Source organism: Kryptolebias marmoratus, linkage group LG14, assembly GCF_001649575.2.
Source record: "Kryptolebias marmoratus isolate JLee-2015 linkage group LG14, ASM164957v2, whole genome shotgun sequence".
In the NCBI taxonomy this organism is placed as follows: domain Eukaryota; kingdom Metazoa; phylum Chordata; class Actinopteri; order Cyprinodontiformes; family Rivulidae; genus Kryptolebias; species Kryptolebias marmoratus.
The window spans coordinates 12,587,560-12,600,915 of record NC_051443.1 but is presented as its reverse complement, the minus strand read 5'-3'; the positions used below and the strand labels follow the sequence as shown (position 1 = coordinate 12,600,915).

Genomic DNA, 13,356 nt, shown 5'->3' with positions numbered 1-13,356 from the left:
CAATATCTGACACCAACAGCAACCTCTCCAATCTCATTCCACAGTGATTTCTTATAAACAAACAAAAAAGCTCTCATATGGAGCACCAGTGCCAGAGATGCCAGCAAAATCAATAAACATATTCTTGAGGCCGGAACTGTCACTGGTTTGGGCGTAAAGACGTTTCAGTGAGGAAGATAAAGAAACAACAAACTTTCCATTATGTGCAATTCCTCTCTCCTAAAATAGCAGCTTTTTTATATACTTCATTTGTGCGTGAAGCTATGTGCCATGGCCTGATATTTTAGAACACAATTAATTAATCCCCTCTGAAAATCATGTTATGCCTTTGTATGTTTAAACATGTGAGCAACGCAGTGAGGCAGGGAGCCAACAAAGAGATATCTCTGGTATTATTACTTTTTAAAATCTCTTAGAGCTGCTACAATTAATTATTAATACAAATGAATATTTCACTGCACACTCGAGTTACAAAAAGAAATAGTGGGAGACTTAAGACAAAATGAGGGATGCGTGGTGGGGGGAAATAGTTGGAGGTATTAAGATGCAGGAAGAGTCATCCCGTGTTCTTTTCGACACTCATTTTCCAGTCTGTTCTGCTCCACCAACCCATTCTGTGGACTGTCACGTGACGCGACGTGTCATTGGAGATCTGCGGCGAGAAGCACTGATTCATATTTGTGAAGAATCTGAGTGATGAGCTGTCACTGCAGGTCAGAGGCCATAAACAAATTTTGCTCAAGGGTCAGATAGTTTCTAAGAAGACAGCTAAAACTTTTTAGAAAACTAACTTTATAATGTTGGCTGATAACAAGGATCACTGTTAAATTAATTAAATTTAACTTTGCCCAACGCTAACTGGTGCAGCATTGCAATAATTTCTCCCAGCTATTCACCCATTTAGGAGTTAGTTTTATGAACAAGAAGCAGGAGGCAGTGAGCTTTATAAGGTTAAAAGGACATCTACAACCCCAGTTCTGACAAAAACAAAAGGGAACATTGTTTAAAATCTTGTTACAAACCGAATGCAGGGATTTGCAAATCCCATAAACCCATCTTTTATTCACAATGAAACAGAGTTAACATATCAAATGTTTAAACTAGAAAACCGTACCCTTTTAGGAAAAAACGAGGTAATTTTGAACTTTATGGCAGCAACACATCTCAAATAAAGTTGGGACAGGGCCATGTTTACCTCTGTGAAGCATCTGCTCTCCTTTTAACAACAGACTGTAAATGTCTAGGAATGGAGGAGACCAGTTGCTGGTGGTTTTGGAGGGAGTATGTTGTCTCATTCTTGTCTGAAGTAGGACTCTAGCTGTTCAACGGTCCTTTTTGCCAGATCTTTTGTTTCATGATGTGACAAATGTTGTCAATTGCTGAGATGTCGGAGATCAGTTCAGCACCGGGACTCTTCTACTGTGAAGCCATGCTGTTGTAATGGATGCAGTTTGCAGTTTAGCTTCGTCTTGCTGAAATAAGCAAGGCCTTATCTGAAAAAGACATCATCTATGTAGTTCTCAAACTTGTACTGTTCTGCACTGATCATGTTTTCTCCATCTGTGTAAGCTGTCCTTTCCTAATGCATCTCTATACCATCAGAGAGAAAGGCTTTAGAAGTGCTAACAGGCTGGGTGGTCCCTGTCCTCTTCAGGATGGAGGATGTGGTGTTGGTGGTTTCCACATTATTTCAAATGTTAATTTGTCTGACCACAGAACAGCTTTTCTCTTTGCCTCAGTCCATTTTAAATGATCTTTGGACCAGAGAAGACAGTAGCATTTCTGGATGGTGTTCACATACGGCTTCTTCTTTGCATGACCTCCTGAGACCCTGCGTCCTCATACGAGGACATTGCATTGAAAAAAATGCACACCAAACAAAAGCCTGGGTCTCAGGAGGTTAACCAGCACTTGTGGATACCACAGCGAACAGTGTTTACAGACAACAATTTGTGGGAATGTTCCTGAGCCTATGCAGTGATGTATCAGACCTGTTTTAAACACAGTGAACCTCTGCCCATCTTTATGTCTGAGAGATTCAGCCTCTAACATGCTGTTTTTATGCCCAGTCCTCTTACTGACCTGTTGCCAGCTTAGATGAAAAATGCTCCTCCAGCTGTTTCTTATTCATACCACTTACTTTTACAGCCTTTTAATGCCCCTGTTATAACTTTTTAAAAATGTGTTGCTGTCATTAAAATTAAAATGACTAATTTTGTTGTAAAAAAATGGTCCAACTTCTTAATTTACACATTTGATATGTTTGCTATGTTGCATTGTGAATAAAAAATGGGTTTATGAGAGTTGCAAATCAATGCTTTCTGTTTGTTTTTTTTAACGCAACATTATAACTTTTTCCAACTTGTAAATGATCTCCAGGCTAATCAAAAGGATGTTTTGAGGATGTCTAATAGACATCTGCATTAAGCCAAGAATAATAATGTGCTCTATTCATGAGTTAAACTTGACATCTCTGAACTCTTATTATTACTGAGCAAAGGAGTCACATCATAACTGATCAACAATCTTCTTTTGCTGCTGTGTTTCAGCTGTTTCCTGTGTCAGATTGTTCATAAATGATTAAGAAATTAATGCTCAATCTCATCCAAAATGCCCAATAGAATAAGTTTGCGGGACTAATGTGGCCCAGGGGCACCAATTGAAGATCACTGGTGTAGCTGTGGTCACAAAAAGTTTAGCTTGAACCCTCCTCGATGTTTCTATCTAAACTTTAAAGTTTTTGGAGAGTCCAAGGAGGACTCAAACACACAACATATCACTGCACCTGGCATAAAACACATACAGGGATTACTGATGTAAAAAAAAATATGAGTCAATAAAAAGAAATATGTCTGAATTGAGACCACAGATACCAGTCAGTAACCATGCAGGAGAGAAAGAATGCTTCCTCAGCAGCTTTATTTATTTTCTTCCTCAGTTATCTGTTGTCAAGTGAAGACGATGATGGATTATATANGGGGCGGGGTGGGGTGGGGTAGACTCATCGTGGACTTGAAGTTTAGCTGAAAACCTATGGCCAAGAGAGTCATTAATCCATCCGAGAGTAGCGGCCTGTTGAACTCCTCCAGTGAAATGCGTGATCGAGCCATAGACAGGGCAGTTGCAGAGATAAAGCAGCAGAGCACAGATCTGATTAGGCTGCTGTCTTTGCTCACTCCACAGGGATTAAGCACAACAGCTCCTCGTTAGACCTTTGTACTTTGCTCCATACAACAAATTTGCTGTTAGTGAAAAAAAAAAAGATCCTATGTGTGGAAATCACAATTTGACTTAATATTAATACTTCTGCACAGCCACACAATTGGATTTATCTATTAATGTGCAGTTATTGTTTTGTTCTGCACTGGAACTGAGCAATAATCATCAGCTACATCATGCATTATTCTTCTTTAAATATTAAAACTTCAGAAGCAGAACAAAAATGCACTTATTTAAATGTCTTGGGTACAGACTGTTTTAAATGGTACACTCTGTAGTCACTAATATTATATGTTTAAGATGCCATTCGCATTTTTAAAAAAGCTTTGCCCAGAAAGTGTAACCAGAAAACAATGCTCTCTGAGCAAACAATAAGGTGCTACTTGTTACATAAATTGACTGGCTTAAATATATGATATTATATAATTTAAGTGATGTTTGGTAATTTAATACCAAGTTGACTGGCTTGTCAAAAAAAAAAAATAAGAATATGTTTTTTGATATTCAGATTTGTAAGTTAGTAATTTTAGTATTTATTTTTACAGATTCACAAAAGTGGACTAGATAATTGTACAAAAGTTGATGTTATCAGAGGATGGTAATACCAGGAGGCGAGTCTCTGCTACTGCTACAGTTGGTGTTTTTACTGAGTGCCTTTGAAAATAAAGTTAAAGCTTAGCAGAGAGGGAGCAGGAGGAAAGTCCACCTTATTCCCAAGGTTAACATATTTTTTTAAATTAAAAACTAAAACGGAAGGTTGGATGCCAAAAGTCAAAGCCACTCAAGACTAAATGCATAATAATGTTTCAAAAAGTTATGATGAAAAAAAATATATTACTGCAAAAAAAATAAAATAAAAAATGTATGTGTTCTAAGCCCAGAACTTCCAAAAGTTGTTTCCATACCAGCTTAAATATTACCCACTTTAAAGGTCTAATATGAAAGATCTACTAACATTAGGTATAAAAGTTGCAGAGTTCAGCAAGGTGAATTCTCCTGTCATATCTCTCATATATTTCCAAGTTAGGAAAACAAACTGAGATCGCCACAAAAAGAAATACACACCGTTCTCAATTAAAAACCACTGGAAAGTATGCCTGGAATTCCATGACAGGACACGTAACTAAATAAAAAATAAAATAAAAAAAATACTGTTCAACTTATTGGTTGATCACTTAAGCAACCTTTCCTGACATTAGTAATGGAAGAGTGTAAAAGAATGCAAGATTCCCTATTTGTAATTATTATGGTTTTGGACTAGACAAATCTGGAAAAACTGAAACTAAAAGAAAGCAAGTTATAGTCAATGTAACCATTCAGAAGGAATAGCTTAGAGAGACAAAGCATGTTTTTATGTGAAAAACCCATAGAAAGATAGGTGTGGACATTTTTTTTTTACCAAATCTAAAAACTTCATTAGAAATGAACATCCCAGAGCTGAAAATATATCAGTGTACATTTGTGTGTACAAGTTCCACCTTTAACCTTTGTCAGATGGCCATATCAATAAAGTCATTCATTTTTGCTGTGTCCATTTTTTTACACGTTGTAGAACAAATTTAACATATTTACTGTCACAATTTGATCTCAGTAAATCATACTGCTTTAGAGCTGGTCAAATCTAGTGATTTACTGGTGATGCTGATGCAATAATCTAATAATTTTATTAAATCTTCACTGAGCTTTACAAGTGGATTGACAGTGATTGATGCTATGAGGTATGCCTTTTTATTTATTTTAGGAGCAACATCTCAGCAGCTTTTTAATTGATAGAATCTGCCTCGTCAGATTCTACGGCAGCGCTATCACTCAGTGGTTTTCAAGCTACACTTTATCGTCCCATTTTTATCCCCAGCTGCCAGGTTTTATTTTTAAATTCAGCTAAACTTTAAGGCTGAGAGAAAATAGGATTTCCTCCCCCTCTCAATACGGGAAAATCCTCCTGTCACACATGAGTGAAATGTGTTCACTTGATAGAGTAATCATAAATCTCAAGCTACTGTATGTCAATATGTAGTTTACCATTAAAAGGATAGTTGAGAGTTTTTTGAAGTTAGGTTCAGGGGAAAGGGTTCAAACAAATAATATCTTAAATGTTGTAGATGCCTCTGTTTGGAGAAACAGATTTAAATTCTGACCAGTCAGATGAGCAAACTGTTCGAACAAGTGGGGTCAAAACCAAAGTGGATTGTTGTCAATTAAAAAACCCTCCAATTTGAAAAATTTCAAAGTGATTCATTAGAATGCTGATTTAAAAACCTTTACATTGCCATTAGTTTTGAATGGTTGCTTAAATAAATGTGTGTGTGCTTATAACTTAGCTAGCTGGTGCAGCCTGGGTCATTTATAGGATTTTTTTTTTCATATTTCTTGCCAGAATACCACACAAGGCAAAAGTGATGGTGATGTAAAGGGTTATCAAACAGCGTTTGCATGAACTGTTATGGAGTTTTAGAAAATGAAGTTGTTTTAAGACAAAATTAATCTACTTTGTTGTTGGGCTCGCTCAAACAGTAGGATAGCTAATCAGCCTTCAACAGGTAAGAAATTAAATGTTTGTAAAATAAATAAATAAAAACCCTCCTCAAAAGATCAGAACTATCCCTAAAGTGAGATAAAGTGATCAAAACCTGCCTCATACACAGTTTGACACGGTAAAATTGTTTAATTTTTACGGTATTTAAAAGTGAGTAACCATGACTGCTTCACACTGACATTCCTAAGCATTAAAATTGTAATATCTCAAGCTAAAATCATATTTAGTTACTGAATAAATCAATTTCCTTATGGACCTTTTATCCTCATGTTTGTTCCTTTTCCTGTTTAATTTCAAAATCTCTTCTCTCCGATCCCTTTGATTCTTCATTCATTTTGCTTTTTATCTTCCCACTCTCCTATCTCAGCCTTCTTTCTATCTTCCTGTCCTCTCTCGCTGTCTTTTTGCTTTTCATGCGTCCTGATTGAGGAGGTTTGCAAACACAGCATAAATAAATTACTGAGAACAAACGGATTAAGATAGCGCCTTGGCTGAATCATTTATGTGGTGTACAGTAACTAAAGCTCCAGCTATAATATCATTTGTTTGTAATGGAGTTGAGGTTGAAGATATGTTGCAGCTTTGGGAAACACCTTATTACCAGCGCAAAATAATGAATAATAAATGACTGAGTAGGTAAGCGCTCAGCCAAAGTTGTGTACATGCCAATTTTCTCAGCTTCAGCGCACAATTATAAAGACTGATGATGAATTTGGGCTGGTTAATTGAGTTGTGCTTCTTTTTTTTTTTTTTAGTTTTATGAAAAAATGAGAGTAATGTAACTCAAAGCTGTTTGCATGAAAGTTTTAATAATTTGAGTAGTGCCTTGTACTCAGTGCCCCTTCATATCTCTGTTTTTTTTATACCTCCTCTTTCTCTGTCCAGTTCTCTTTGACATTTTACAACTTAGATATTTCAGTTTTCACATTTTTTGTGTAAAGTGGGAAATTCGTTTTAAAGATTGATTTCAATTTAAATCTAGAAGCAGAATGATCTTTGAAGTAGGAGAAAAAGGAAGGAAACAAAGTGGGTAAAATTTACATCTGTGCTGCTGTTCTTCTCATTAAATTTGACAGGATGAGGATGTGAGAGATAAATCTTAGTGTGTGCCCAATAAGTGCGTTTAATGACCAAACCTGCAGCAGGTTTTAGGCAATGAGTGGCCATTCTCAAAAGAGCTGCACCCGGCTGTGCTGTCACACAGAGCAGAATGACAATCCTACCAAACCATAAAACTGAACCTCTGATTCTGATGTGATTTGAAATGACAGTGTGATGCACACAGACACGAATGTGCACTGAGAAAAGCCCTGTGCTCTCAGCACTCACGTGGCAAAAAGCAGGCGATAAATATGCAAAAATTCACACATGCGTGGATCAACATACCTGTAGATGATGCAAGCACAGTCCCTGCAGGTCCCACAGTTCTCAATGTCCTGTCCAGTCCTGTATGAATGTCTTCTATTGAAAAGCACATAGATGACATATCAGGGATATAAGAGACATGTTTTTTATGCATGTGTTTGGGCAAGCAAAGAAAGGCAAAATTCAAGTTCCCTTGTTGAGCAAAAGCTCTGGCACACACATCGCTGAGACAAATCTCCTCCCTGAACTCACCCCTGATCATTTTTTAATGAACTATACCCCCTCCAACAGGCTCAGTCTGTTACGTAAACCATGAATCACTGTGTCACTCCAGGCATAAAATAATGCTTATGAAGTGAAAGTGAAGTCTGCATGCATAAGACCAATGTTCAAATTCTAGTACTGGAGCAGGCAAGACAAGTTCCTTTATGAAACAGAAGGCCATTCAGTCACATGTACGCATGCTTGCAAAGAACCGTGTTGACATTGATGTTAACGCTGATTATACCGTCCAGATATCAGTCAATTCTTTCCATGGATTCACAGACACAGATACATCCAAGTGAGTCCCTTCCTGTCCAACAATGTCGTCATGCTTCATCATGTATGTACTATTTTGGAGTGATAAGGCAAGAGAAATTACTAATCAGCTTACAATGTAGGAAGCAGATTAATTAAAGACTTGATGGGAATGGTAAAGGGTTTACACTAAGAGGCTTGGAGCATCTGAAACCACCAACGCGACAACAGTCAAACACTGATTTCTATCAGTCACTGCATGCAAGCTGCACACATGCTAGACGAAAGAGCTGCTGCAAAATGGGTGCAGCAAAGCTCCTGAAATGCTCCCTGTGGTATGATGTGACATAAATTCTTCAGCATACTGAGAGCTGAGACTTGCATGATTGATATGAGACTTCTTAAAAAAAAAAAAAACTACAGAGGGCTCCCTGCATTCTGTCTGGGTTTCTTCTCGCTCTCTTAGCCTCATGCGCTCAGATGTTTTAGCCAGTTTGTTTCAGTTGCCTTCTCATTCTGACAAAAATACATCGTGCTCCATCTACATAGCTTTGTATTTACAATACTTACAATCCTGGGATTTGATTGGCTATAAATAAAAGCGCTGTGTCACGGCAAAACCTTGGCACAACAACCCCCTATTTCTTGAAGATAATATGCCAATAAGAATCCACTTTCCTCTCCAATTTAAGGTAGGTAGCTTTTACTTGCAATTACATTGTTTAAATTCCTCATTTCTATGTGTGTGTAGNTCAAAGCAAGTGATTAACGAGGAAACGCTCGTTAGCAGACACACTGATCTGTGTGTGTGTGTGTGTGTGTGTGTGTGTGTGTGTGTCTGGAGCAAATCAAAACACCTGCAGAAAAATTACCTGTCATTCAATTAAACAGCAGACACTTATGTGATGGTGACATTTACTTTCCAACAATCCAATATATCAGACTGTCATAATTAATACTGTCCAACAGTTTGTTTCTCTCTAGCTCCCCCTGTCCCTTCATCTTCGTGTCGGTATAAATAGAGAAAATACCGAACAGTAAAGATGACCAGATGGCTTTTTATACTACTTCTGGCCCTGGGCTAAGAGGTCCAGTAAGGCAAGGATTTATTGCTCTTTGGCCTGTGGGTTTCAGTCTTTTGTATTTACACATCTATTTGCTGGTTCTTCTTTTGGTGCAGGGTTTTAACATTAATTTAAAATCTGAACAACTCCTTTCCAAATACTTGAAATAAGTTTCAAAACTTTTACTATACTGCTATCTCTACCTGAGCACGTCTTGAGAACAGAACAATACTCCAATTTTGTGTCATACAATATTTCTTTACTCTGCTAAACATTTTACAAAAGTGATGTCCTAGAGTCATTTTTTAACCTTCCACCTGTATAATTTCAAATAGACTGACCCAAAATTAGCTTGAAATTCAAGTAGATTAAAAAGATTAGCATGACCTTAGGTTAAATCTGTTCTCATACCACTTCAGTAAGGATGGCTGCCTTACTCACCCATCTCTCTCTGCTTCCTTTTTTTCAAGGTCTTGAATGACATCCAGCAGGACTTTTATGGTATTCTGACTCGTCTCCAGGACCCCTTCCAGACTCTGGAGCTGGTTCTGCAGGCTACGTATGTCATGCAGAGGACCATTAGGACTCAGGAGCTTCTCTGTCACCCGTGATGGGTCCAGTTTACACCTGGCCCTTGACATCAACCCTCCCAGAATTTCCTGGACCTGTCTTATAGTGTCAGCTTGGGTGGGAGTCAGGGGCCGAGTTGTAGGCTGCTCCCCGGAGACAGAGCAGCCCCTGGCTCCAGAGCAACCCTGCTGGTTTGGAGGGAGCATGTGTTGACTGTTGGGTGTGTTGGGCCTGGCATTGGCTCCTGAGCAGAGCATTTTGTGTAGCACCCCAAGCTGAGCCTGGGCCGAACTAAGACAGCTGGGTTTAAAACAGGCCTTGGCAGGGGAGGAAGTGGAAGAGTGCCTCTCTCCCTTCATCACAGCGACTGGCGGCGTTTGAGCTCTGTGCTTCAGAGAGCTGGCTTTCTCACACAGCTTGGGTGAGTCTGTACATTTAATATCCTCCTTTTTCTCGTTTTCCTTCTCTTTATCCTTTTCACTGGCCTTGTTCTCTGCCCTGAGCATCGGTGTTCGGGCTGCAGGACCTGGCGGCTCGCTTTTCCGTGGTGTGTAGGGTGGCGGTGGAGGAGGAGGAGGTGGGAGTCGAATGCCCCTCTTATCCTGAGCATTATGGGGAGCCTGAGAGGGGGGGGTGTAAGGTGGCGCAGCACGAAATGTGGAAGAGTACAGAGGAACAGCTTTAGTTGGAGTCGCACAAGACTGAGCATTCTGAAGAGTGGACACGTAGGCTTTCACAACTGGAGGTGGAGACGTGCAAGAGTTGACATTTGGCATAGGGGAGGGGTAGGAGGTTATGCCCGTACCGACAGAGGCGGCATGTTGTAGTGCTTGACATGGGATGTTACAATGAGATACAGTTTGTATGAGTGTGGCATAAGAGGGGGGAGTTGGATTTAGGTGAGGTGGGTGGAGACCAACTGGATGTGTGGTTGTGTAATATGATATGGAGGTGCAAGACAGGGCAGTCTGAGTCACAAATGTGCAGGGTGTTAGATTTGTGAGGGGTACGTTATTTGTTGGTGGCTGTTGTGTTATATTTGGGACACTGGTTGAAAGTTTGCTTGGGTCACAGGGTGTTAAAATAGGGCTGATAGTTGGAGTAAGAGTGGAACAGGTTAAAGAAGAGGATGATATTGGATTTGGAATTGGGGAGGTGCAAGTTCGTGATAAGCATTGAGGTGCATTTGAGGAAAGACTAGAACAGGCAACAGCTGTGCTGGGGATTGTTAGTGGCGACACAACAGTATAATAGGGGATAGAGTTTTGGGCAGCAGTAGGTGTGGAGGTGGAGGATGAAATTGAGAGGGCACTGGGTGGAGGAGGGGTGGCACAAGCTGGCTTGGAAGGAGATGAGCAAGGTGGCTTTGTGCAGTCTTCAGGGGTTTGTCCTGGTGCTCTTGTAGGCGGAGGAGAAGTACAGTAAGGCACAGTAGTAATTTTGGTGGTTGGAGTATTTGGAGTAACAGGTGGAGATACAGGGTTGTCAGACTGAATTTGTGCTGAGCTGGGTGATTCAGACAGCGGTGGAGAAGCAACGGAGCTACAAGTTTGCATCTGTGTAGTGCAAGGTTCATGAATTGGAGAAATGTGACTGGGAGAGTCTGTTTGTATTTGAGTGGAACACTGCTCAACATCTGGAGGTAGGGTTGGACCAGAACTGGTGGTTTGAATTTGAGTTGTGCAGTGTTCATCACTCAAAGATGGAGACTGATGTTGATGTTCTGTTTGACTTTGGGTGGTGCAGTATTTTGAATTTGGAGGTGGGGAAGGGCTCTCAGTTTGAACTTGAGTGGTACAGAGATTTATATTTAAAGGTGGAGGGGATCGACTGGGGCTTTCAGTCTGCGTCGGGGTGGTGCAGTAATGAACTTCCTTTCCAGGATCACTTGCTGTTCTGTTTAGGCGTTTTCTCCTTCTCACCACTGAGGGAGTGCTGCTACCCTGGCGCTTGGTGCCATCACGGCAGGTTACAGAGGAACAGTGACACGGCTCAGTGCTGTGAAGGACTGAAGGTGGGCAGCTGTGTCTCAAAGTTTTTGCAGTAACAGCTGATTTATTATCTGTCCTTGATGCCTTAGATCTTCGTTCTACCACAGTTTTATCACCAAGGGCAAGAGCTCTGGACTGACCTTTGGACCCAGGCATCAACACGTGGTTGTGCGTAGTGTACTCATCTTGAGAGTCATGTTCATCATCCCCATCAACACCAACTGAGTCCCCAATGCTGTGGCTACTTTTGTGGGTAGATGAAAGAGACTGGGGTTTTTTGAGGCATGGGGAGGTCTGGATGGCTGTGCTGGTGCTTGTACTGGGCCTTCGTGTCATCGGCAAAGTCAGGGAGTTAGCCTGTGGTGAGGCCCAGCATCTTCGTGTAGCACCAGGCGTCAACGGATGAGGAGGAGCCCGTGCTAAAAAAGCTGCCACCTTTTCTATTGTACTGGCCATGTCCTCACGCACAGCCCCCACCACAGAAGTCTGGCCAAGTAGACTCTCAGTCTGTAGCCTGTTAGTCCATGGGTTGGGAGACATGCTGCTGTGTTTGCGAAGAGGATGTGGACTATTGCAGTTTGTGGCAGGCCTTTGATGGCCATTATTTTCTCCTATTGCACTGTTGCCACTGCTGCTGCTGCCATCCTCCAGGTCTTTAAAGCGAACCTGATGGGTACGGTTGCGGCGCCGCTTGAGGCGGCTCTCAATATCTGGAGAGTCTCGATTGAGGAGCACAGAGCGTACAGTCATTGTCCCTGGTAGCTTGTCTGCCAAGGTGCTCTTGCTGTTGCTCTGACCTGTGAGCAAGTGATTGGGCTCTTTGCTGACCATTTTTTTAGTTTCTTTCCATCCCCCAACATCCACAGGCTCTGCAGGCAGTTTGCAGTAGTAAAGGCCTTGTTTTGTTCATGTGTCAGCAAAGAACATGGTCCTTCATTACTATCTGTTCATAGTAATGAAAGCATTAGAGATCCATAAAATTGATTAATGATTTCCAGTTTTGTCACAAAAGGTACTTAGGTTATACCAGTCCCTTTATAGTATTGTTCATGGCTGCTCGGTTTAATTGTACAGCTAAGATTGTCCTGAAGAAAGTATAGAAGACTATCACATTCACAGGTACAGGACAGAAAGAAAAAACAATATATGAGATCCCTTTGACTAATGCTTACCTCTACAGAAAGATGGATCCCTACATTTAGTTGTACAGAAAATATAAAGATTAAAATCATAAAGTCAATTAAACAAAGTCATCAAATACTGTAAAATTGTACATGTCCATATTTTTTGTCTTCTGAATTTGTGTACTCTTTCTTATTATTCCCATTTCTTTTTAAGTTTCCATGCTGATGAAGTTTTGATGAGGCCAGAGAAGCTAAACACAAATAGGCAGACAGATAAGAAATGCAGCCCGTCCATCTTTTGGCTTGTCTACATGGTATTCCCTCCCTCTCCACCTTCTTTGTCCCCTACTTGCACAGAAGATGGATTGACCAACGTATGGGATGATCTCGAGTGCTTTCCCATATGGGCTCGTTCTTTGAAAGTCTTCATTTGGCTTCTGCCTATTCCGTTTTTTTTTGTTGGTTCCTCATTCTCTCATGGCTTAAGATAGCGTGGGCTCCTAAAGAGAGGCAAACACACACAGAGAAAGAAAAGGCGAATGTGTTATTGTTTATATATTATTGCATTTCTTTTGAAACATCATGTATTCAAGAAAAAGAGGAAGATGTAAGATTGGCAGCTACAATGAAATGTACAAGAACAAAGCCAGCACAGCAGAGAGAAGAATGCATTAGTTAAAAGAAACTAGTAAAAGGTTGGAGGTGGCAAAAGAAAAGCACATGCGAAATATACACCCAAAACAAGTGAAAAGAAATTGTAATTAAGACCTATTCAAATTCTCTGAAGGGGATACTTATGTTTTATGTCTGTTTGATTTTCTCTCTTTCATTAGCTATTGTTAAAAGTAGCATTAGTGTAGCAGCACCGGCAGAATTCTGTGTTATTCCAGCTCATGGGAACACAACGTGACTGATTTCATATTGCCCATGAGTGTGTGTGACTTGCAGACTTTTCCTTTCCTCTACAT

General features: G+C 40.3%; 1 protein-coding gene across 4 annotated transcripts in view; it reads right to left on the bottom strand.

Annotated features, from left to right (window-relative positions):
• The window catches only part of LOC108231025 (flocculation protein FLO11), a 41,714-nt gene that overhangs the window by 21,913 nt on the left and 6,445 nt on the right, over positions 1 to 13,356 (bottom strand). For 3 of the 4 annotated variants that reach the window (XM_017407817.3, XM_017407821.3, XM_037979623.1), the window contains exons 2-3: positions 9,145 to 12,888; positions 7,142 to 7,216 (exon numbers count right to left, since the gene is read on the bottom strand). In XM_017407817.3, coding sequence (XP_017263306.1) covers positions 7,142 to 7,216; positions 9,145 to 12,095 — 3,026 coding nt within the window. In that variant the 5' untranslated portion in view covers positions 12,096 to 12,888. The remainder of the gene's footprint in view (positions 1 to 7,141; positions 7,217 to 9,144; positions 12,889 to 13,356) is intronic. The other variant, XM_037979624.1, reaches the window with a different exon arrangement.